Source organism: Artibeus jamaicensis, unplaced genomic scaffold (genome assembly GCF_021234435.1).
Source record: "Artibeus jamaicensis isolate MK-2021 breed Jamaican fruit bat unplaced genomic scaffold, CSHL_Jam_final scaffold_474, whole genome shotgun sequence".
NCBI lineage: Eukaryota > Metazoa > Chordata > Mammalia > Chiroptera > Phyllostomidae > Artibeus > Artibeus jamaicensis.
The window spans coordinates 37160682-37183844 of NW_026522046.1; the positions used below are offsets into that span (position 1 = coordinate 37160682).

Sequence of the window (23163 nt, forward strand, 5' to 3'; positions counted from 1 at the left end):
CACTCATGCCCAGAGAAAAGGCCGCGTGAGGACACAGCAAGGCGGCCACCCGCGAGCCAGGGAGAGAGGCCCCGGGAGAGAAGGAATCTGCGGAGACCTCCATCTTGGACTCCCAGCTTCCAGAATGGTGAGAAAAAATTCCAAATGACAGTTTTTCCAAGTGTCCAGGACATTTCCAGTTATGTGGTCTGTTCATTTGGGGTGGGGGAGGGACAAGAGGTGATTGATTAAATATGGTTCTGTACCAAGTCACTATATGAGATACTTTAAGAAGCACAGGAATCTAATCTGCTTTCCTGCATAACCCACAAAATATGCATACTACTACTTAACAGAGCAACTTGGTACTCAGCATGCCCTTCCTTGATAGTATTTTTGTCAATTCTCTAAGAAGACACATGCTTCCCGGGCTAACATTAGGCTCCGTGATAATTCTCCAAGATGAAGCTTTTACTGTTTGTCATTCAGAAGGTTGACAACTTTAGGCATATTCTGTATCATTTTCCCTTTCATCCCTTATTAAAATAGTATTTGAAATTGAAGAGAGTCTAAATGGGTAATTTAAGTACAACACCAGTATTATAATACAAAGAAACTAAAGACGGAGGAAATAATTTTGCTAAGTAGGGTAGATTTGTAATTTCTGAAAGAGCAAATAAAGTAGGAGATCGGGAAATATTATGAGGTCTGACATTTTCTGACTGAAGCCTGTTCTATGTTTGTGCTGTTTATTTTTTAACTTGGATAAATAAAATAGAGCCATCAACTCTGTCACATCTAAATAAATATTTTATATAATCACGGCTTTGGAAATAAGCACTACTGGAAATGCACATGGCTAATTTACTAGAATATATTAATTTTCAATGACAATTGCTATTCTTTGTTCAAGAACAATGTAAACGTAATCTAAATTTCTAAGAATCCTTATATTTTTGCTATTTCATATAATGGTGAATTTTAAAACTTCTGGACAATCCCCCGGGGAGATAAGGAAAATGAAGATTTCTGTAGATCTGAGCTGGGATCCAGGAATCTGAATTTTTAAGTAACAATCCCTCTAAATTATTGTGCTTCACTTGGCCCCAAGAACACTTTCAGAAACAACAAATGGCTTCCAGAACAATTTCCACAGGGAGTGCACTTTTCTCTAGGAGAATTTCAGATGAGCTCTCAGCTGCCTTTCACATCCTATGACTTACAGCAACCAAGCCAAAGACATCAGCAAATGCCAGACACTCCTCTCTGCCTATTGGCTGATGGCATAAAGGTGCAGAAATCACACCGGGCAGTGCAGAAGGCTCAAGGTATGAGTGCAGTTAATCAGGACGTCACACTAGCATTCCCCATTGGTGGGTTCCAAGGACCTAAAACCCAAATTAACAAGGCCTCCTGTAAAACTAAAATACTGAGACTCAGTTCTCCACAGAGGGCTCCCAAATCTGCTGAGGTTTTTTTTTTTTTTTTTAAGAAAAAGCATTATATTTTTCACACTCAAGCATGTAAAGACCTCCTTTGATTTCTGAAGGGTCTTGGCAAGACGTGTTGAACACCTTGGGCCTTGACCATTTTTATGTTGTGGTCAGAGTCTCTGAGTTCAATCGAGCCATGAAATCACCCAGAATCCTTACTCTGAAAACTGAGGTCCGATTGCTCCACCTTCCTGTTCCACTGAGGAGGTGTTAGCAGCAGCAGAGTGCACACAGGGCCACGCTGAGTGAGGGGAAGGACCCATCTCCTCATTTCATATCAGAGAGACCGAGGAAGCAAAGTCTCTCGTATTTTCATACAATATTGGACTTATGTATGGGTGCCATGTTAATCAACAGATAGGCTACTTGGGCCTATTTGGGGGGACAGGGAATAGTTGTGTTTTATTATAGTATATCCACAGTCATGCCTTGATTTCTCTTCTTATACCTGAAGCAGGTACTTCAGGTATAAGAAGGCTTCTCCCTTAAGACGGAAAGGAGGCACTCAAGTGTTGAGAAATCAGATTTCTGCCAGAAGGAAGGTGAGGGGGATGAAGTAGACTTAGCCTGTGAACTCTAAATTCATTCTGGCGGGGCTCCCATACGTAAGAAGATGCTTCCTGTAGCCTCATCCTATTCCTACTTTTTTTTGAAACAGCTTCTTTCCTCCCCCTGGTTTCCTCTGATATTTCCCAACTGACATTGCCAACAAAAGCTTGGAAAGTACTCAAGTTTGACTCTTAGCAGAAAATTGAGGGGTTATTTATATTAAAGTTACTATCCTCAAAACACTTAAATTTGGTTGGATTGCTCCAAATGTTTGTTCTCAGTATTAAAAAAAATTGCTGAGAACTTGCAGAACTCGTTCGACTGACACCAGCTACCCTAATGAATAGGAAGGGAGGACAGCAATGGCGTCTTTGGAAGTATTTCCTTCCTTTTTACAAGAATTCCAGAGAAACCGAGAACTGGAGGGTTAGACAGAATCTAAAATCCCGGAAGAACAACACAGATGGCCTACGAGTTTCACTGATGATACTCAGACTGGCGGCTTAGACCATTGCCATCTGAGTGTCCTGAAATGCTGCATTTAATTTAATTTCCTTATGATTTTAGGACACTGAACCCCCAAAATTGAGAGAAATATAAACTAAACAGGAGGCCGGGAAAGGGAAACTAAGTCGGTTGTACAACATTTGTCCTTACAGTTATTTAAAAGCAATCAATGCTTATCCAAAAATACTGATACTGGGGAGTATGCAAGGGCACAAAGAAGTGCCTCCATCCACAGATGCTCAGTGTATCCGTAAAAATATGGTGCTGAATCAGAAAAGACTTCACGTTTTAATTTCTTAGGTAGAGTCAAATAGTCCCATAAAAAGGTTATACCCATATACTGATCAGCAGCTTCTGAAATCTCCTTTCACTTACTCATGTCCTAACAGTGTATGCCACATTTTTAAAAACCATCAACTGGATAAGTAAAAAATTACATTTTGATTTGTACTTTTAATTACAAAAATGTGTTCATCTTTTCCACTATGACTACTAGAAATTATCTTTTTCAGTGAACCAGAGTCATCATATTAGATAGTCGAATACTGATACAAATCATTTAGGTTTTCACCTGACACATTTTTTGTGGCATATCGTTTTTATCATGTGGATTGAGAACATAACTGTAGAGGTAAGCTTGACTGAATTACTGGGTTGCTTATCCACCTTTTGTAAGTTGAATACACTCTAAATCAGTAATTCTCAAAGTGCATCCGCGTTGCCTGGACAGCTTGTTGAAAAAGAGATCACTAATGCCCCGGCCCAGGGATGCTGATTCAGGAGGTCAAGAGCGGGACCAGACAAGGTGCACTTTCTAACGAGTTCTCGGGAGATGCTGACATTGCTGGACCAAGGTCCATGCTTTGAGACCCATTGCTCTTAAGAATTCCTTGAAGACAAGTATTTGTACTCATTTACACTCAATAATTTGTTGTAGGAGACACAAATGCACATGAGATTTGACTCATAGCCTCTGAGAGCTCACAATTAAGTATGCTGCAATTAGTTAACACACACATACAACAAAACAACAGTAGACACATGTAATATATGTTTTATGATAAAAACTCAGAGGCTTTGTGCTAATCAAACATTTAAAAAAGGAGGTGACATGCGATTTGGGGTTCTGAAACCTGAACAGGATCTCCATAGGCCAAGACTGGGCATGGGCATTGCAGACTGATGGAGCGGCAGAAATAAATGTAACCAGGGTATGTCCTGGTGGACACAATACCAGCTTTCCTGGAAGGTCAGGCTCATGAAGAAGAACAAAAGGAGTAACTATCTGCTTTGCCTGTCCAGGCTTACTTAGAGGATCAAATGAGTCTTAAAAAAAAAGGAATTAAGTCAGCCATCAAAAAAGAAGACAACCGAATAATAATACAAACTTAGAAAAAATATCCATAAAACCATTCATTAAATTCTCCCTCTTCCCTCTGTTATTCCCTTTTCTAAATACATCTGAGTGGCAAACAAGGGGACTGCGCCTGTGGAGTCACGAACATGATGCCCTGCTATGGCTCCGGAGACGACCCAGTGACGCGTGGGATTTGAAGGGCTTCAGCCACTGACACTCACAGAGCCAAGCACTTCACGTCTGACCCCTCACATCCAGTTAAGGCCTGGCTGAGAATCACAGCCTCGGGCTTGCAGGGAAAATCTCTGCTTTTCTTGCAAAGAAAAATCTAATGGCAATAATCATACAGAAGGCAGTTGTTGTCATTTGATTTGTAAGAAAACAGAGAATGCCAGTGTAACACAAAAATCCTGTAAAATGCACAGCGTAGCTGATATGTCCTTCATAAACACCATAATGCTGACTTCAGTATTCAAGGGTGTTGAGTCTTTGAGCTTGGGAAGCATCGCATTCCTGAGCAATAATGAAGCCTTGAGTTGCTGAGTAATAATGCTAAAGGAGGGACATTTCTTGCATCTGTAACATTTTCAGCGAGAAGTTGCTGAACTGAATACATAGCTTCCAATACCCAGTTTTGTTTAACTTGGCATCAGCAGGGAGGTGGAACAAATACCAGAGACATCAGAATAGATTCAGCTGGTAGTCTACTTAACCAGATGTGTGACCTTGGGCATAGGTCACAGTCCCCTGAGCCTCTGAAACAATGTGGCCAAACCACTTGGAACTAAGGTTCCACCTTCTCTAATAATCTTCAGTGAGCGATGGTGGCCACAAGGGACGGCTGTCAGATGACAGTACCTGCTGCTCAGAGACATGGCGATCCACACTCCTCAGCCCACTGAGTGCAGCCTTCTTCTCAGCTGCATTTATCCAGAGTCTCCCCAGGAGATGGAGGTAAGACTGTGTCCTGTACCTGAAGTATATCTGGCGATGAGCACAGATTCTGATGTATGCAAGCCATTTAAGAAATACTTATTGAATATTCAAACTCCTTGATGAATTCTGGGATCCCCTTGCTATATTCACAATGGCAAATGACAGGAGTACATATAGACACACACACACATACACACACACGTCCTTTTTTACTGTGGTAGATGTGGAAAAGTAACATAAACCTCATATTTTAACCACGTCCAAGTGTGCAGTTCAGTGGCATCAGGTCCATTTCCAGTGCTGCGCAACCACCACCACCAGCTCCAGAACTTTTTCTATCTCCCCAAACCAAAACTGTACCCTTTAAACACTGACTCCCCCTCCATCCACCGCCACTCCTCACCCCAAGCCCTGACAACCAACCACCATTCGACTTTCAGGTTCTATAAATCCTTACTCTAGACTACTCATATAATTAGAATAAAAATAGGGGACACGGCACGAATCTGCATCTCTTCCGTGTGCAAGAGCCCTGTGAACCGTTCCTGAGTTGCTCCAATTCAGCGTATGTGCTGCTGAGGCGCACGCCACATAGATGCTTCCGAAACCCTCTGCTACGGCTCACATATTATCAGAGTGGTGACTGAGGACTAACACGTTCGCCTAGTGCCACTCGGTGGGAGCAGAAGTTGGTTCTCCCTTTGTTTAACAAAAGTTTGATATTAGGAATATAATATAAAATCACAATATAATGTAATATATAATCTATATATAATATATTAATACACAAATATATAAATATTAATACTAGTATATAACATCACGTATTATATTATATATAATATGTAAATTATATATAATTTATATTATAATATAAAATATAATATAAAGCTATAGCTATAATTTATAGCTATAAGTATAATATAATTAAATATAAACATAAGTTAAATATAATTTATAACTATAGCTATTAACAGAGTTTCATATATTGGCATTATTGGAAACTTATACACAGCAAGAAGTATATTTTGTCATCATCGGGCACAAGAAAGTTTTTTTTTAAGATTTAATTTATTTGTTTTTAGAGAGAGGGGAAGGGAGGGAGAAAGAGAGGGAGAGAAACATCCATGTGTGGTTGCCTCTCACGTGGCCCCCACTGGGGACCTGGCCTGCAACCCAGGCCTGTGCCCTGACTGGGCATTGAACCCTTTGTGACCCTTTGGTCCGCAGCCCGCACTCAATTCACTGAGCTACACCAGCCAGGGCTAGGCACAAAAGAGTTTTAATGTAACCCGGGGTGGTCACATTATGAGGGATTAATACTTCCAAGCCCAGCCACATACATGACTTTCCTCAGTGTATGTCACATCAAAGAGGGCATGTTTGGCAACTTCCCGTTATGTCAAACTTATTGATTCTCATTTGAGAATAAACCCATTTTACTTCTTTCAAGGCTCAGTAACCATCAACAAAATGTAAAGACAGAATTTTGCAAAAAAATAAATAATTTAGAATTTCAAACAGCAATACCCTGTGCCCAAAACCTGGAATGTGAAATTTGGTTTGCTTCTAGCTTCCTGATTAAAAACGGTACGAAATGCTAATAAGCAAAATCATATTCATGTGATATGTTCCCTTTTGTATCCCCGCTCACGCCCCAGGAAGTTCCTTCATAACTTGGCAAAGCTTCAGGAGCTGTAGCCTCTGAGCTCTGCGTCACTCTTACGGCCTCTGGGAGAGAAGAAATGAATAGTTTGCCAAGGCCAGGCTGGCTCAGGATACTGCTTGCAAGTGGCCTGAGACTTGCAGCTGCCCCTTCTTCCTCCTGTAAGAGGTTAATGTCTCTGATCTCTACTAGCCTTAGGGGCAGCTTTATCAAGTTCAATGGTCAAGAGGAAGCTGAACACACGTCCCCTCTATCTGCTCTCGAGGGCTGGGCAGACTCATCTAAATGCTGCACAAAGTAAAAGTGAAGACACAGAGACTTGCACAAGATGATACAAGTGCTCATTTTTTGCTGTTTCAAAGAAATAAATAGGACTGAACTCAAGCTTCCACGACACGTGTAAATGAATATTTACAAAAAACAACACCCCGTACAAGTTATTTTAAATCCACTGCCTTAGGTCAACGGATGTGTCACCAGTGGTTGAAATAAAAGAAACAGCCTGGTCTTGGTCCTTTGACCATCTCTTTCTCACTCCAAGCCCACAAGACTCTGAACGGTGTTGTGATTTGTATGGAGTCAACACTCCTTTGGACACATGGCTCATAATTTGAAACAAGTTAATAGATTGATCACTTAATTTTGATGAGCTATTACACTCCACTGTCTATGACTGACTTTCTAGAGTAGCCCACAGCACGCGTGACAGGAGAACAGTGAACCAGAGCAATGGGGCTTATCTGGCAAATACTTCGATATTTACTCGAGTTGAATGGCAAGGTGCAAATTAGCATTCCTTCCAAACTGTCTCACGTGGGAACGAACATATTCCTCCCCTTCCCACTTAAGTCTTTGTGGATGTATTTAAAAATTCGTCTCAGTCCGAATGTGTCTCTGTACTTAGGATGGCACCGATCACTATCATTTTTATTCCCTTCTTTTTAAATATGAGCCCTGCAGGCAGCTGCCTGTGAAAAAAAAAATAACCAGAGCCCTGTCCCAGTCTGAAATCATTGCCTGTTCCCAAGACTCCACAAAAATAAAATCAGGACACATCTGCTGCAGGGTTCCATGCCAGGAAGCATCTAGCAGCCACCACTGTGGTCTGACTTCCCTCCCCAATCATTTTAGTTAGGATTCCTTTTTGGCTTTTGATTCAAATTACAGGACCATACGTAAAAGCTGGTGAGTTAATTAAAAAACCAACAACCCAGAACCACACTGAATCATCCCAGAAATCAGCAGAGCCTGTGGGAGGCACCGCCTCAGGTTTCACCCATGTGGTGGGAATACACCCGCACCCCCATAACAGAATGGCATGAAAACAGACATAACTACTGATTTGTCACAGTCATGATTCAAGGCCAACCTCACAAAGACATTTGCTCGAATCTCATCAAAATTCAGATCATTAAGTGACAGTGTGCTAAATCAATTTTCCTGTCACTTCTAAGTATTAGCCTTCCTAAATAAGATCAAGTAGAATCATCTGATAGTGAATATCTATTCAAATAGTTACAGTGTTATAAAAATTTCATTAAAAATTACAATAGCAATAGTTCCCAAATTTATGTTACAGACCCAATGCAATCCCTATTAAAATGCCAACTCCCCTCTTTTTATTTTGCAGAAATAGGGAAGAAAAGACTTGAAACTTCATATGGAAAGCAAAACACCTAAAATAGTCAAAACAACCTTGAAATTTTAAAAAAAGAATCTAAATAGACTTTCCTGATTTTAAAACTTTCTACAAAGCTACAGTAATTAAAACAGTGTGGTACTATAACAAGGATCAACATATAGATAAAATAATAGAACTGACAGTCAAGAGATAAACCCTGGCATCTCTGGCCAACTAATTTTAAACAAGGGTGCCATGACCATTTAAGGCAGGAAGGATAGTCTTCTACAATAAATGGTGCTGGGACTTGTAATATCCAAATGCAAAGAAATCAAGTTGGACCCTTACTTCATACCACATATAAAAATTAACTAGAAACGAATCCAAGGTCTAACTGTTGGATCTAAATTATAAAACTCATTGAAAGAAGCATAGGTACAAATCTTTTTGACCGTGAACTGGGCAATGGGTCTTAAATATAATACCAAAACAAAAGCACCAACAACAGACAGTTGATATTGAACTTGATTGAAGTTTTAAAATTTTGTGTGTTCAAATGATGTGAAGAAAGTGAAAGTGAAAGGCAATCTATAGAAAGGAAGAAAATATTTTCAAATCATATATTTGTTAACAGTCCAGTACCCAGAATATACTACTAACTCTTACAACTCAATAATAAAAAGGTAAAGACTCCAATTAAAAAGTAGGCAAAGGATTTGAATAGATCCCACTTATTTATTTAGATAGAAAAAATAATCCATAGTGAGCCACCACAATGATGTGAAGTGAGCGAATTAGCTGATACTTAAACCATCTAATGATTGTGAGTATTCATTTGGATCACAAGAAACAAGATCAATATACCACACAAATTTATGTATATTAATGCCTATAATTTGTCTGCCAGAACAATACAGAGGAAGCTTATTTGTATTAAATGAAACCTTTAATCTTCATTCATCCTAGAAACTGTATTCTTTTTAATATATTAAAAAAATGACTTTTCCTTTACGATTATGGATTAGAAATTCAGAAAATATGTATTTGCCAGAAAACTATAGACATTGTTCAGAAAAACTGATGTTGTTTTCACACATAATTTATGTCAATAGTTCCTAAACATCATGTGAAATGTGAACTTTTAAAGGACCTTACTGATGACTTCCCCAGATTATCTGGATGATACATACACCACATCCAGAGATTCAATACCTAAACTCCTAAAGAAAGAAGATGGCTTGACTATCACATCAAAAAATGTACAGAGAGCACTAAATGTACACAAAGCACCGAGCCAGCCACTGTGGGCGAGTCAAATGCTTAAGGGCTGAGACCGTTTACAGACCAGCTGGGTCTGAAGCGTTAACTCACTGATGTAGACAGATCAGTACCTTGCTGTTTAGAGACACATGCACACGGCAGTCAACAAATCAGAAAACTTGGATGCTAACGTCACAATATAGTTCCCAACTGTGAAGATTAAAATGGCAGTTGTCATGTAATCTCATATGGCAGTTCACTTCACAATGACTTTTTATTTTCTCATTTATAAATAAGAGTTTGTTTGGTACCACAAAGGACCCTGAATAGCCAAACATCCTTGAGGAAAAAGAAAGGCTGGAGGCATCACGCTCCCTAATTTTCAACTACACTAAAAAGCTATAGTGATCAAAACAGCATGGGACTGGCATAAACACAGGCACATAGATCCATGGAATGAGACAGAAGAGCCCAGAAGTAAACTCACACATATGGCCAATTAATTTATGACAAAGGAGCTAAGAATATACAATGGGAAAAGGACAGGCTCTTCAGCCAGTAGTGTTGGAAAAACTGGACAGCTACATGCAAAGGAATGAAAGTGGACCACTGCCTTACATAATACACAAAAATGAACTCAAAATGGATTAAAAACTTGAATGTGAAACCTAACACCACAAAACTCCTAGAAGACAATATAGGTGGTAAGCTCTCTGACACTGATCTTGGTATCAGATTTTCGGATCCAAATTCAAAAGCAAAGGCAACAAAAGCAAAAATAAATAAGTGAACCTCCATCAGACTAAAACAGCTTCTGCACATCAAAGGAAATCAAAATGAAAAGGCATAGGACAAAATGGGAGGAAGTATTTGCAAATCATATATCTGAAGAAGGTTTAATATCCAAAATACATAAAGAATGCATCCATGCAACACAACAGCAAAACAAAAAACTTGATTAAAAATGGGCCAAAGGTCTTAATAGACATTTTCCCAAAGAAGACATAGAGATGGCCAACATGCACACAAAAACATGCTCAACGCCACTAACTGACAGAAATATCCGAATGAAAACCAGGAAGAGCACGCACGTGGAGAAAAGGGAACACGTGTGCACTGTTGGTGGGAATGTAAATTTGGGCAGACACTAGGGAAAACACCATGGGGTCCTCAAAAAATTAAAAATAGATCTACCATATGATCCAGTAATTCTACTTCTGGGTTATCTGAGAAAAACAAAAACATTGGTTCTAAAAGGTACATGTACCCTGATGTTCACTGCAGCAATATTGACAATAGCGGCGATTTAAAAACAACCTATGAGTCCAGCGAGGGACGACTGCGCACACACAGCGGAATTCTATTCAGCTGTAAATACAGAAAATCTTGCCAACTGTGACAACACAGACAGACCTTGAGGGCATTATGCTAAGTAAAACAAATCAGACAGGCACAGATGAATATCACATGATCTCACTCACATGTAGAATCTAAAAAACAAAGCAATCAAACAAGCAAACAGAAACCAAGCTCGTAGATAACAGAGAATGGACTGGTGGGAGGGGAGGTGAAATGGGTAAAGGGCCAAAAGGGACAAACTGCCAGCTATGAAATAAGCCAGTCATGGGCATGTAGGTGCAAGTTGGTGACTACAATTCATAGTGCTGTACGACATACTTGAAAGTTGCTAAGAGAGTAGAACCTCAAAGTCCTCAAATAAGAGAAACAATATGTTGGTAACTATGTAAAGAGACGGATGTTAGCCAGCCTCACGGTACACTGAATCATCATGTCATACGTGAAACCCATACAGTGTTACAGGTCAACTGTACTTTAGTAGAAAGATAAATAAAATTAGTGGCTATATTTTGGAAGAGTCTGTTGTTCTGCTAATAGGGGGGCAATATACATGGAGAGGTGGGCAAACAAACCTTGGTCGTATCTCTAATTCAGGTAACAATACTGTAGAAAATATGAAGAGGAGCATCAAAACGACCATAAAACCAAAGAAGAAACACGTCTTTGGTAATGTATGATATCAATAGATGTTCTTGTTTCCAAATACTTCAATCAGCTGTAAAATATAAAATCTACATACCCATAAATGTAATTTTTTAGGAAAAACAAACAATAAATGCAGAATAGGTTAACAACTCCCTCTTTACTTTTACGATTTCTTTTCTGGTTGATACCATTCCTTGTGTAACCATTAAACATAAGGATACTTAAAATTCTCAGTAGTAACGAATGTTCCATTTTGTTCATCTGGCTTGTGCTGTGAATAGGATAGTTTAAACACAGACTACTTTGAATTCATTAAATCCCCAAACCAATGGATTTATTAAGAACAGAGAATGGAAACACTGTTCTTGAAATCGGCATGCTGTGTTTTCCCCCGAAAGAGTAGAAAATTTTATCAAGAGACCACAGTCAAATGGAGTAAGAAATTCTAAGCATTTGTTCATTAGCACAAGCTCCTTGATCGTCTGCCATGTATTTCAGTTCCTGCCCCATTCACCATGGACTGGCTCTGCCAGAAATCCTTCCAACATCTGGTTTATAATAATTCATGTTTTTGATTAATTTTGAACGCTAAGAGAAAAAAAACGGAGTGTAACAATGGTGCCTTCCATTCCCTTTCCTTCCTACTGTCTTTCTCATAAATTTGCCCTGAGAGCATTTCTGTGAAGCAGCCGTCTCTGCATGGAGCGCTGCAGTATTTTTAGCCTTGAGGTAGCTGCGAAATGAAGCACTTTGATAAATAGCCTTGGTGCCAGTAGAGAGAGGAAAACAGAATCTGTTTAGCATAGATTTAAGGAAGACTACGAAGGGCGAAGAAGTCCAATCATTTTGAAACAGCAAGTTGACAAAGCAAAGGTTTGAGCCAAACAACAGTAGAAACAAAGGAATTCCGCCTTTTTGAAGGGTTCAAAAGTGACTAAAAAGAACACAAACATCGAAGAGGAGGTATATTTTCTTTAAAATAATGATTCTATCATTCATTGAATAAAAAAAGAGCTACTTTCAGTGAATAAGGGAATTTTTTCCCTTTACAAACAATGCCTTAAGCCTCCTTTGTAAGAAAAGTTCATAATTTACATGCAAATAACTTTTGTTTTTCTTTTAAGGGAAACATTAATAAACTGTGCCTGGGAACCTACACGTAATATTTTATACTTAACTGAAAAATTATTATTAACAAAAGACAAGTTTTTATAGAACAAATAATAGGGCCGTTTTGATAATCGCACAGACCAGTGAAGTACACAAAACAAACAGTGTAGACTGTGGCAGTCAGGACCGTCACACAGGATGATGCGCTTGAAACATCAAGTGCCCATGTACGTGACTTGGGCAGAGGACCAAACAATAGAGTGCCACGGATACGACACACAACAATTAGAAAATGTTACTAATGACTGCCCTCGGAACTCTGGCTTTATTTTTTGTTTTGATGCCTTTGCTGACTGCACCCATTGTGTTGGCTTGATCAACAGGGCTTCAGAGAATGCTGGGGCCGTGGGAAGATCTGCTTTGTGCTGCTCTGTGCTAGTGCTAAGGAAGGAGCTCATGCGAGTCTTCAGGGTTCTGGGGGTCCACCCGATCAGCCTGAGAAGCGCCTACCCTGCAGAGTCTGGGCAGTTCTTCAACCTTGTGTGTGATTACTCCAACACCTAGAAAGCACCAGGCCCTTGGCCGGATCCTGAGGATGCAAAGATGACCAAGACATGGCCTGGAAGAGCTCCAAGGATGGGTGCTGGAGGACATGCAAACAAATAATTAAGCACCAAGCAGAGTACTGTATCACAGGTAGATGCACAGTGCTTTAGACGCTGAGGCTAAGGAGACAAAAATTCTACCCAACAGAGGAGAACGGAAAACATAAGGAGCATGAGTTTTTGGACTTATGCCAATCTTGGCCCCAATTCCACTTCCATCACTTTAACTGTCTCTTAAGGGCAGGTTGCTGACCCTTCTCTAAAGCCCAGTTTCTTCGGCTGTAGGTAGGGGGTGTTATCACTGAACTCACCAGTGTTGTCGTTAGCTCATGCGTGTGCATTTGTGCGGACTACAAGAAAACCCCTATTGAAGTGGGCATGGCCCAGTGCTGCAGGGCTTGGTTCCGTGAATGGGTTGTGAAATGAAGGTCAGTCTACAATTTTCCTCAAACCGTCTGCCACATCTTTATGTTATGGCCCTGGACCTTGAGGGTGTACTTTCTAAAAGAACTTGGACCGTCAACATCCTCAGTAACAGACACTCACTGCTTTGCGACTTGGCTGTCACTCAAATGCCATCTCTTCTCTCTTATTCTCTATGCAAATTAGTCAAAAGTTTATAGGAACATGGGCATTTTAGTTGAGGATTGAAGGGCGCTTCTCAAGCAAGAAAGAACCACGTACAGATTTTACTTGCACTTAAGCCGGGAGCTCCGGCAGCCCTGAAGAGGACGAATTTGGGTAGAGGGGGCCGTGGTGCCACGGGAGGCAGGATGGCCAGAGTTCGGGGCCTTGTGAAACTCACGCGGGAGAGATAAGGGTCTGAACTAAAGTGGAGCGTGTACATGGCAGGGATCCTATGAATACCAAGGGCAGAATATAGATGCCTTGAGATTTAGAAGAAATCATGGGAGAGGGAGAGGAAGGCACCATGGATAAGGACAGGACAATTGGGAGAACTCAGTTAACACCACAGAATGAGTACATTTCAAGAAGAACAGATGAGTTCTCCATACACACTGACTGTACTTAGAGAAACACGCGAGAAACAGTGGCTTATGTCACTGGGACTCAGTAGACGGGCTATCAGACCTACGAATTCGGGTCTAGTTTGTGAACAGAATTCTGATGGATCCTACGCTCTAGTCAGTTACACTCTGCTGTTCTCAGTAATCGGATGGCAATTCCCACTCTCACACTTCCTTCTTTCTAGTGTGGCTAGCTTCTTTATTCATCCACAACAGAGAATTCTACCCGAATGGGAGCAAAAATTAACTGCAGCAGATACACCTGCATCGCTAAAGACACTGGCAGTTCCTCAGACTGGGATAAGACTTCATCTCAAGAGCACTTGTTACTCTTATTTAATTAAACCATTGTATTTCCCTCCATTTAATATAGATGTTTTACTGCATTAACACATCCTAACTGCCCACATTTATTGGCACAAACTTTTACATTAAAAGCATGCATTTATAGGTACTTTCAGATCTTGTCCTTTTGCAAGTGGCTCTGTATTTTATCGTCTTTCCTATTTGCACAGAACTGACTCTAAATCTAAAGTCTGATTATACACAAAAAGGCAGATAAACACAGGTCAGACTAATGACAAAGCATTTAATTAGAAACTATTAAATGCACAAGATATAAATGAGAGGAAGTCTGTGAAGATCCCATTTAGAAAGCAAGCTAAAAAGCAACACCTATCATGCTAAATTTCAAACATAAAAGTAAAAAGAATACTACAGAGAACTTCCAAATACCCTCAGCTTAAACAATCAGCACCCATGCTGCTCTTATTTTATGGATATTCCTACTTTGAAAGTGAGTTATTTTTAAATGTTCTTTCAGATGAAAAATAACCACAGAAGACTGCAGTCCATAAAAGCCACTCTCCCCAGGGAGGTTTCTTTCTTTAACTTTGTTAGAAGCTCAAATGGAGCACACGTCTGTTTAATGGAAGTTCATTATTGCAAGCTTCTCTTTCTTTTGGAAACAGCCATTTAAAAATGGAGGCCAGAGCCCTGGCTGGTGTAGCTCAGTGGATTGAGTGCGGGCCTGGGAACCAAGCAACCACGATTCGATTCTCAGTCAGGGCACATGCCTGGGTTGCAGGCCAGTTCCCATCATGGGACTCACAAGAGGCAACCATACGTTGATATTTCTCTCCCTCTCTCCTTCCCTTCCCCTCTAAAATTAAATAAATAAAATCTTAAAAAAATAAAAATGGAGGCCAGAAAGATTTTTTAAACAAGATTATCTTTCAGAATTTGGTGTTTAGTATATCGACAATGACAAAAACATTAAAAATAAAGTGACCCTATTCTTAGGCATTCTGCAACACTCCAGACATCTGAATCGCCATCTGTTCTGTGGAAGGGTGACTCATTAGTGGCCACTGTTTCAGTACTCTCTTGCTGAATAAAAAGTCCTGGTAATTTAATTAGAAAGAGTCAACTATAATTACTAGGTGAGAGTGAATTATTAGTGGTCATCAACTGTCTAGTCCTTCACAGAGGCTTATTATTCCTCTACAGTTTGGGATTACTGGCAACACCTCAATGAAGTCCCATATACATGAAAGAAAGGAAGCTTCTTAGGAAAGCTATAAGGCAAAGATACATTCATCTAGAAGATTTGAGCTTCAGTTCATAAGAATGTGATTTCTTTGATTTTTGTCCCTTTATAACTTACTGATTTTCTTACACTTATTTAAACTACAGTATTTTAAAGAATCCTTACACATTTCTATCCTTCAAATACATCTAACAAGAATATTTCATTCTTAGGGAAATTTAATAGAGCTAAAAATTAATTGGAAATCCTGCCTCCAATCCATGGTGTAGACTTAAAAGCTCTACTGAGTACCCTGAGAGCTTGCTCAGCACTGAGCTCCTCTTTTGAACAAAAATTTAGATGATATAGTTTCTTTTCAATGCATGTAACCTGTAGTAGACTGTATTAGGTTTATTAATAAAAAGTACTAATCATCCATCATACTCTGACATCTGTCAAACACTGATAATAATACAAACAACATTTACAAGGCAGTATGTTAGAAGAGAAAGAGTAGAATAGCTTTGGCACAAAATGTTACAAATGCAGGTGTTTTGGACAACTGAAAGGAGAAATTCTTATGCGTCTACCCATCTACAACACCCTGGCTGTGCGGATTTCAGATAAGCCGCATCTATGGAGAGAGAGAGAGACACATAGCACATACATATTGCTTATTTGCTGAGAGTTTATACATCGTATCTCCAGGGCTACATACATTTCTTTTATGTTGAAAGATTCACTATAGTAATTGCCATCTATGTACTTTTGTGAGGTAAAGTGAAATAGATACGGGCATTTGGGGGCTCTGTGAAGAATTATGTGATACTTTACTCCCTTCTCCAGGAAAAAGAGAGATGGGAGAACTTACATGAAATATTAAAGATGTCATTAGGACAACTAGGGTCATAAAAGACACTGGGCACACATATCAATATCCTGGTTTTGAAAACGTATCATAGTTTGAAATATGTTACTATTCAGGAATGTGGGTGAAGTATACAATGGACTTTGTATTATGTTTCCAACTTCTTATGAGTGTATGATTACTTCATAATAAAAGCTTCATAGAAGACAGTGGGCATATCACTTAATTATGTTTAAACAACAATGTGGTTCAGACAATCATCATGGCTACTGTGGGTAGGGGGGCAAGGGAGAGGTTCCCAGAAAGATGTGAGTTACTGAATATAACAATAACCTCAAGATCAGAAGTCACAGTTTTGTGCTTCTGCTGTGCTACTTAGTAGGATGTTTGTGACGTAGTCGAGAAAGTTTCTTAAATTGTTAAGTTTGAGCTCCTTCATCTATGAAATGGGGATGTAATACCTCTCAAAGCTTATAACAATAAAGCATTAAAAGATAAAAAGATGGTTGTCTTCATTACACTGTAAAGTATCAAAGCACCCTAAGGTAATATTTACCAGACTGACAAAATTGGAAGAAAACTGTTGAGAAGTGAAAGCCAATAAACGGCTCATCACTGCACAAACATACCACACGTCACCTTCCCCCACGTTTAAAGAATGAATAGTTAAGACCTGATGCAATTGCTCAGGTGAGATCTCTGTTCCCCAGAGTTTTATTTCAAAGGAATTTGCTCTTTCTCCTTCCACATACAAGGACACTGGTGACTGCTGATGCAGATGAACTTGTTCTCTGATCGTCTGCTACAGGAGCAAAACATGTGGCTATGCACGACACCGAAAGAACAGCTTACTTACCAACTTCATCCTGAATCTCCTCGGCCACCGCAGGGACATTGTAGAGCAGGGAGAGGGACTGGTTCATGCGCTCGTAAATCACACGGAGGTGTGTCATCACCTGCACCAAAGGGCACAGCTCCAGGTAAACCATCTCTGGAGTAAGGACGTTCTTTTTCCTTACCAAGCACCACAGACAGATACAAACTTCAAAATGAAACTGGGAAAACACTGCTGAAACTTTTAACCTGAAAGGGCACCCTCATTTTCCTTTTTCTCCCACTGTTTGTTCCCTCACTTTAGTGCTGCTTTAAATTTCCCCTTATATTGTATGCTTGCAACCATAAAATGCAGAGCCCATTAAAAGGATCATTGCATTCAACTCTAGTTCTTAATAGGGAGGTCCCTAAATAACCCCTGATGTCCTAATTACATTGCTTTGCAAATTTGTACATAGATGAGGATACGTTTTAATTTTACTGGATATTTCATGAAACAAAGTATAGATGTATTCTGAATTCTTCAGTTGAAAGAAACGTACAGTTTTAGATTTCCAGCGGTAGATTCTCCTTTGGGAACGGAGAAGCATAAAATGTATTTATGATAGGCTCCCATTACTCCCAAGCACTGTGAGTTTCTGATTGCCTGCCACGATTTAGTTGAACCAATTTCAGAGGTTTTGCTTTATATACCTTTCGTTTTCTTCATTTTAGTCATCAGAGATTTAAATGGCTCCTTTGAGAATCAGTAGCAGTAGACACTGAAGATTTTTTATGTTCCTTATTAATAATTCAGAAATTGCCAAACCCCACGGTGCTCTAAGTCAAGCCTTCAGAATTTACTGGGTACTAAAGAGTAGCTGCCTAACACCACAGCTACTCTGGGAATAAGTAAGACCTGACCCAGAGACCAAGAACATGGGATCGCCAAGTGCAGGCAGTCCCCTGCTCTGTGCTTACCTGGGACCGGATCTGAGCCGCTTTCTTTGGATCTACCATGCGCACGTGCTCGAAATGCTTTAGGGTGTGCTGTCTGTCTTTCTGCTCGGCACGGACATACTTCTTCAGCATGTTGAACACATGACGAGGCTGTTGGGGAAAAGTGGAAAAAAATACGTCAACTTTGTGCAAAAGTACTGCTTCTTCCGGTGGCTCTGGGGCAGAGGTCCCACTCATTCATCCCCCTGTGTGAAAGCGTTGGGAACCCTCTCTTTGCAATTCCCCATTCTAAACATTAATACCATTCCTTTGCTAACGGGAAATTGCTTAGTTCATCGGTCACTTTTCACTTGTAAAAGGTCATTTAATATTTATGTATATGATGACTGTCCTCCTGAATCAACACTTTCTTCTTACATAGCAGCATTCTTCTGTATGGGGAGTAGACTGTCGATCTGCTGGATTTAAGTTCTGTCGTTTCCTCTTCTCACCCAAACATACAGAGGCCCATGCGGCCACAGTACTAACACACAGTCTTAATGGTTATCTCAGCGGTAATGTTGCTCAAATGATCCCACCATAAGCAGCATGTAACAGTATAATAATCAAAATGAGGAAAACAATAGGCAACTTAACCACTGCTAATTTGTAGGCCAAGAAATACTCGATAAGCTCTAAGAGACATCAGATTTTCCAATGTGAAACTGTAGTTATTTTACTTTGAAATTTAATTAAATTCTTCCTATGCCATTGGATTCTAATGCTTTCAGCAACAATTTAATTTCTTCTTAAGTGCTTTTATATTTTTCTGATTGTTTCCATTTTAATTCCAACCTTACTCGAAAGCATTCATTCTCATAAAACAAAGGACAAGACCTCTTTTGTCTTTAATGACTCCATTGACTATGTGATTTTATAATGATTTCCAAAGACACGTATTTCTTCTTCATTAAAACAACAAAAACAACAAAATAATCAATAGAAGTTTATATCAAGAATAGAATTTTGGCCAGTTGGGTAAACTCAGTAATTATTAAGTAACGAGTCCTGGGCACCTTGAAAATCTGCTGGAAGGCATAGTATTCCCAGGCATGGGGGTGGGGTCAGAGGTAGGGGTTGCAAGAGCTTATGGGGTGTGACTCCCCCTCTCCTTTTTGCTGGTTTAACCAGGGGCCACCTCTCTGACATCCCAGGTGTAAGTGGTCTTCCTCTGTGTTCTTCCTCTTCCCGTGGAGAGGCCACGCAGATCCCCGGTATTGCACTGAACAAAGTCTATTAAATTAGTTATGTTTCTGAGTACCCTCTTCAACTGTGAGATCTTCAAGAACCAGGTTTGGTCTTTCTTGATCAGGAATCATGATACACAGAGCCTGGCTCAGAGAGCCTGCTCCGTGCTCAGCAGCGAGCTTAGTGTCCTCCACAGGCCACACTGCTATGCTTAAGGAAACCAATAAATACATGCAATCATAAGAAAATAAGGCTGTGCTCCTCTGCCTTACTTATTTCTTTTGTTCTTCTCCATAATCTCAGCAGCGGCAGACATCAAAGCTTGCCACACGTCATTCTTACCTGCACTGTGATATATGGTTGCAATGACAAAAGGTCCGAGAATGGTCTTTTCAATTTTAGAAGAAGAAAAGTAGTAAGAGGTAACAATTGACAAACTACGTATATATGTCCTTCAAAGATGATAAATTTGCATGCGTAATTTGAAAAAGGTAATTTGTAAAAGGTCAGTAGTTCAGGGCTGACTATTGCTGAATGTGAGGGATATTTTATATGCACGACTGTGCGATCAGGATATTACATACCCTGGACGCTTGCTTGTTATTGAAACCGAGGCCTCAAAACTCCCTCTAGTACTATTGCAATTATACTTTCAAAGCTGGAGACAAAAAGGGTTGCAACTAATTGTGTTTATTCATGATGTCCCTGCCCTTCATTTACACAGCTGTCTCCACGCTCTCTGTTGCTCTACTCCATTTATTTCCCTTGAAAAGGCTTTATTGTTTAAAGGGTTTTTAAAAAAGAAATAATATAAAAATAATTCAATTACACATAAAGATTACTTTACATCGTAACTTTCTTTTCTATTTTTTTGGGGGGGGAAATTGGGGAGCAGATAGTCACCTATAGATGCTTCCAATGAGGCATTTTGCCCCGAAAGGACTGCCAGGACCACAAGCACCAGGATATAATGGCTCCAATGGCCTTGGGCATTATGGCTTTAAGCTAAATCTCAAATCAGAGAACTGGGAGGCAATTTCTCTTACAACCATCACAAACAACACCCATGCCTGTAAGCTAATTATTAACGTAAACATCAACTTTAAAATGAATGAGCCTCAAAATTAGGTAAGCTTCAATTTGCTCTTCTACGCAATTAAGACAGCAGTATCTTTCATACAGTGTGAATATTAAAAATGGTCTGTGTTAGTTACCAAGCATAATGCTTAGTCCACAGGGGGTATTGAATACACACTTATTTCTTCTGCTCACTATTTGCCTCCCCGTCCCCCCCTTGCTTTTCTCTCTGCTAAACAGTAACCTATCGACTGCTAACAGGAATGAGACCACGTTTGAAGCGCTTTAGGCACAGTAACTCACCAAACCTTCCTGCCAACCCCAGGACAGGTGTAGAGGCTGATGCTGCTTCCCAGAGGGAGCAACGAGGCACTGAGGGCGTGGCACTGGTTACAGACTCAGTCCCAGAGCTAGTCGTGGAGAAACGAGAACAGGTAGCCCACTGCGTAGGCTCCAGAGCCCAGTCTCCTCATCACGAGTCATCCTGCTTTTCAAGAAAACTCTCCAAGGGGCCAAGCTAAAGACAGTTCTACAAAGTAACTTACAGCGCTGAAAACAGAAATACACAACTGAATGGCTAAAAACAGTATGTTACAAGAGTTCTTGCCTGGATTTCTCTTTCTCGGAAGCTCAGACAATATCTCTCAATTACTGCCCTGGGTTTTTGACACTTCCGCTATACTTTGGCTTATTGTAGGCAGACCGAAGGGAGGAGAAATAGCAAGATAGGAAGGGCCTCTGTCAATCCGTTTAGGATTACTGGAAAATGATTAAAGGCATTAGCTCAAAGTCAGGCTTAAGTGACAGTCACAGATTCCAGTCCTAAATCCATCTTTATCTTTTAGGAAGATGGGTAATTAAATGGTGAGTCTGCTCACTTGTTTAAAATCGCTTATCTCATTTAATACCAACATTTCTTATATGCTTCAGAAATGTATTCCAAAGGTCCAGCTCAAAATCCCTCCCGCAGGACAATGAGCACTGGCAGGCTGGGCTCTCCCAGCTCCCCAGACCTCCCTCTCTCTGCACGGCTTCCGCTCTCCTCCCAGAGAACAAAGCTCCTGCAGCAACAATGGGCCCTAAGAGGAAGCGATGACCTCATCCTTGTTTATGTGAGCTCAGAGCACGGTGTGTGTGCCTCTATGTAAACACGAACCTTTTCTTCCCAGTGCCTGCCCCTCAGGCCATGAGATGATTCAGAGAGACATCACCAGATCCCTCAATAAATGAATTACGGGGTTCTGCTCGGTTGATTTAATCAGGCAAACACATTTCTAAGAATTATGCTTGGAAATGAAAAATGCAAAAATCAGATTAGCTCTTATGTTGGAGTAGGCAGAAATCACACCAAATAAAACGGTGGTTATGCCTACACCTCAGAAAAAAATAAATATTTTTAGTTAAGAAAAAAGGTAACATTTCCCTACACTTTTTAATTTTCATTTTCTCTGGATAATACACACACACACACACACACACACACATATACACACACACAGCACTACCTTTGGCATCTGATTGATGTACATTTCATTAAAAAAAAGAGAAACAATTGTCTTTACAACTTTTAGCCATAATACAGATTCCCAAGGTTTATCTCTAGAACTGAATCATGTATCACAGAATAGCAGAGAATCTCATTTGTTTAGGGAGTTTATTTCATTCATTTTCTCAGGACATAGAAATTTCTTAAAATTTTAATTAAAAACACAAAAACACATAGAAATGATAGGGAAAATATACCTGCTATCCTATAGAAATATATTTCTTAAAGTAACTTACTATTTTCACAATACTTATATTTGAGAGGATTGTTAATATTAGAAAAACAAGCACTAAGAATTTAGTAGCTCATCATAAAGCTATTTGATAGTAACTAAATTTAAAAACATGTTTTAAAATTTTATGTGTATAATTTCAATCATTCTCAAATCATAACATCTTCTGAAAGTAGTAATAACTTTTTTTCTGCTAAATTTCCTTTATTTCACAACTTAAATATTTTATGTATTAACATTAAAATCTGGTTTTACTGGCATTGGATGCCTAATCATTATAAAACTTATTTCAAAAAATATATAAACAAACAAGAAAAATACCCCACCAGAAATAAAAGGGAAAGAACTGCCCAGGGGACTAATTATATCCCATCCCATTTACTGTCACTAGTATTTCTGAGTGTTTATACATAATTACAAAGTATGTATTCGCATCTGACTTGATACTGTTCAGACTGCACTAAATTCACAATCACACTGCGTTTGAAAAATTCATTTTAAAGAAGAAATTTCTTAAAGAATTAAGAATAGGCATTACTGAAACGGATTAGACTCAACCTGCAAACAGACCTAACCTTAAGATTGACAACTTTGGAATATGAACTACATTCCTACTTTAGAATCAGAGTAGAACCCGTCTCTGGCTGCTGGCACAGGTCCTGGCCCAATATCCCCCCCCAAGTATTTAACAGACCCTATAGCGCGTTCACACTGGTGCCAACAGGAAGATTCATTTCATTAATTTCAGAAGACCCTAAGGCATGGGTTTTGATGTAAGGTTCAAGTATGCAATTTGG

General features: G+C 39.7%; 1 protein-coding gene across 6 annotated transcripts in view; it reads right to left on the reverse strand.

Annotated features, from left to right (window-relative positions):
* APP (amyloid beta precursor protein) overlaps window positions 1-23163 on the reverse strand; it is a 236498-nt gene that overhangs the window by 39714 nt on the left and 173621 nt on the right. For all 6 annotated transcript variants that reach the window (XM_053657546.1, XM_053657544.1, XM_053657543.1 and 3 more), the window contains 2 exons: window positions 18306-18434; window positions 17368-17467 (listed from right to left, as the gene is read on the reverse strand). In XM_053657546.1, the coding sequence (XP_053513521.1) occupies window positions 17368-17467; window positions 18306-18434 (229 nt within the window). The remainder of the gene's footprint in view (window positions 1-17367; window positions 17468-18305; window positions 18435-23163) is intronic.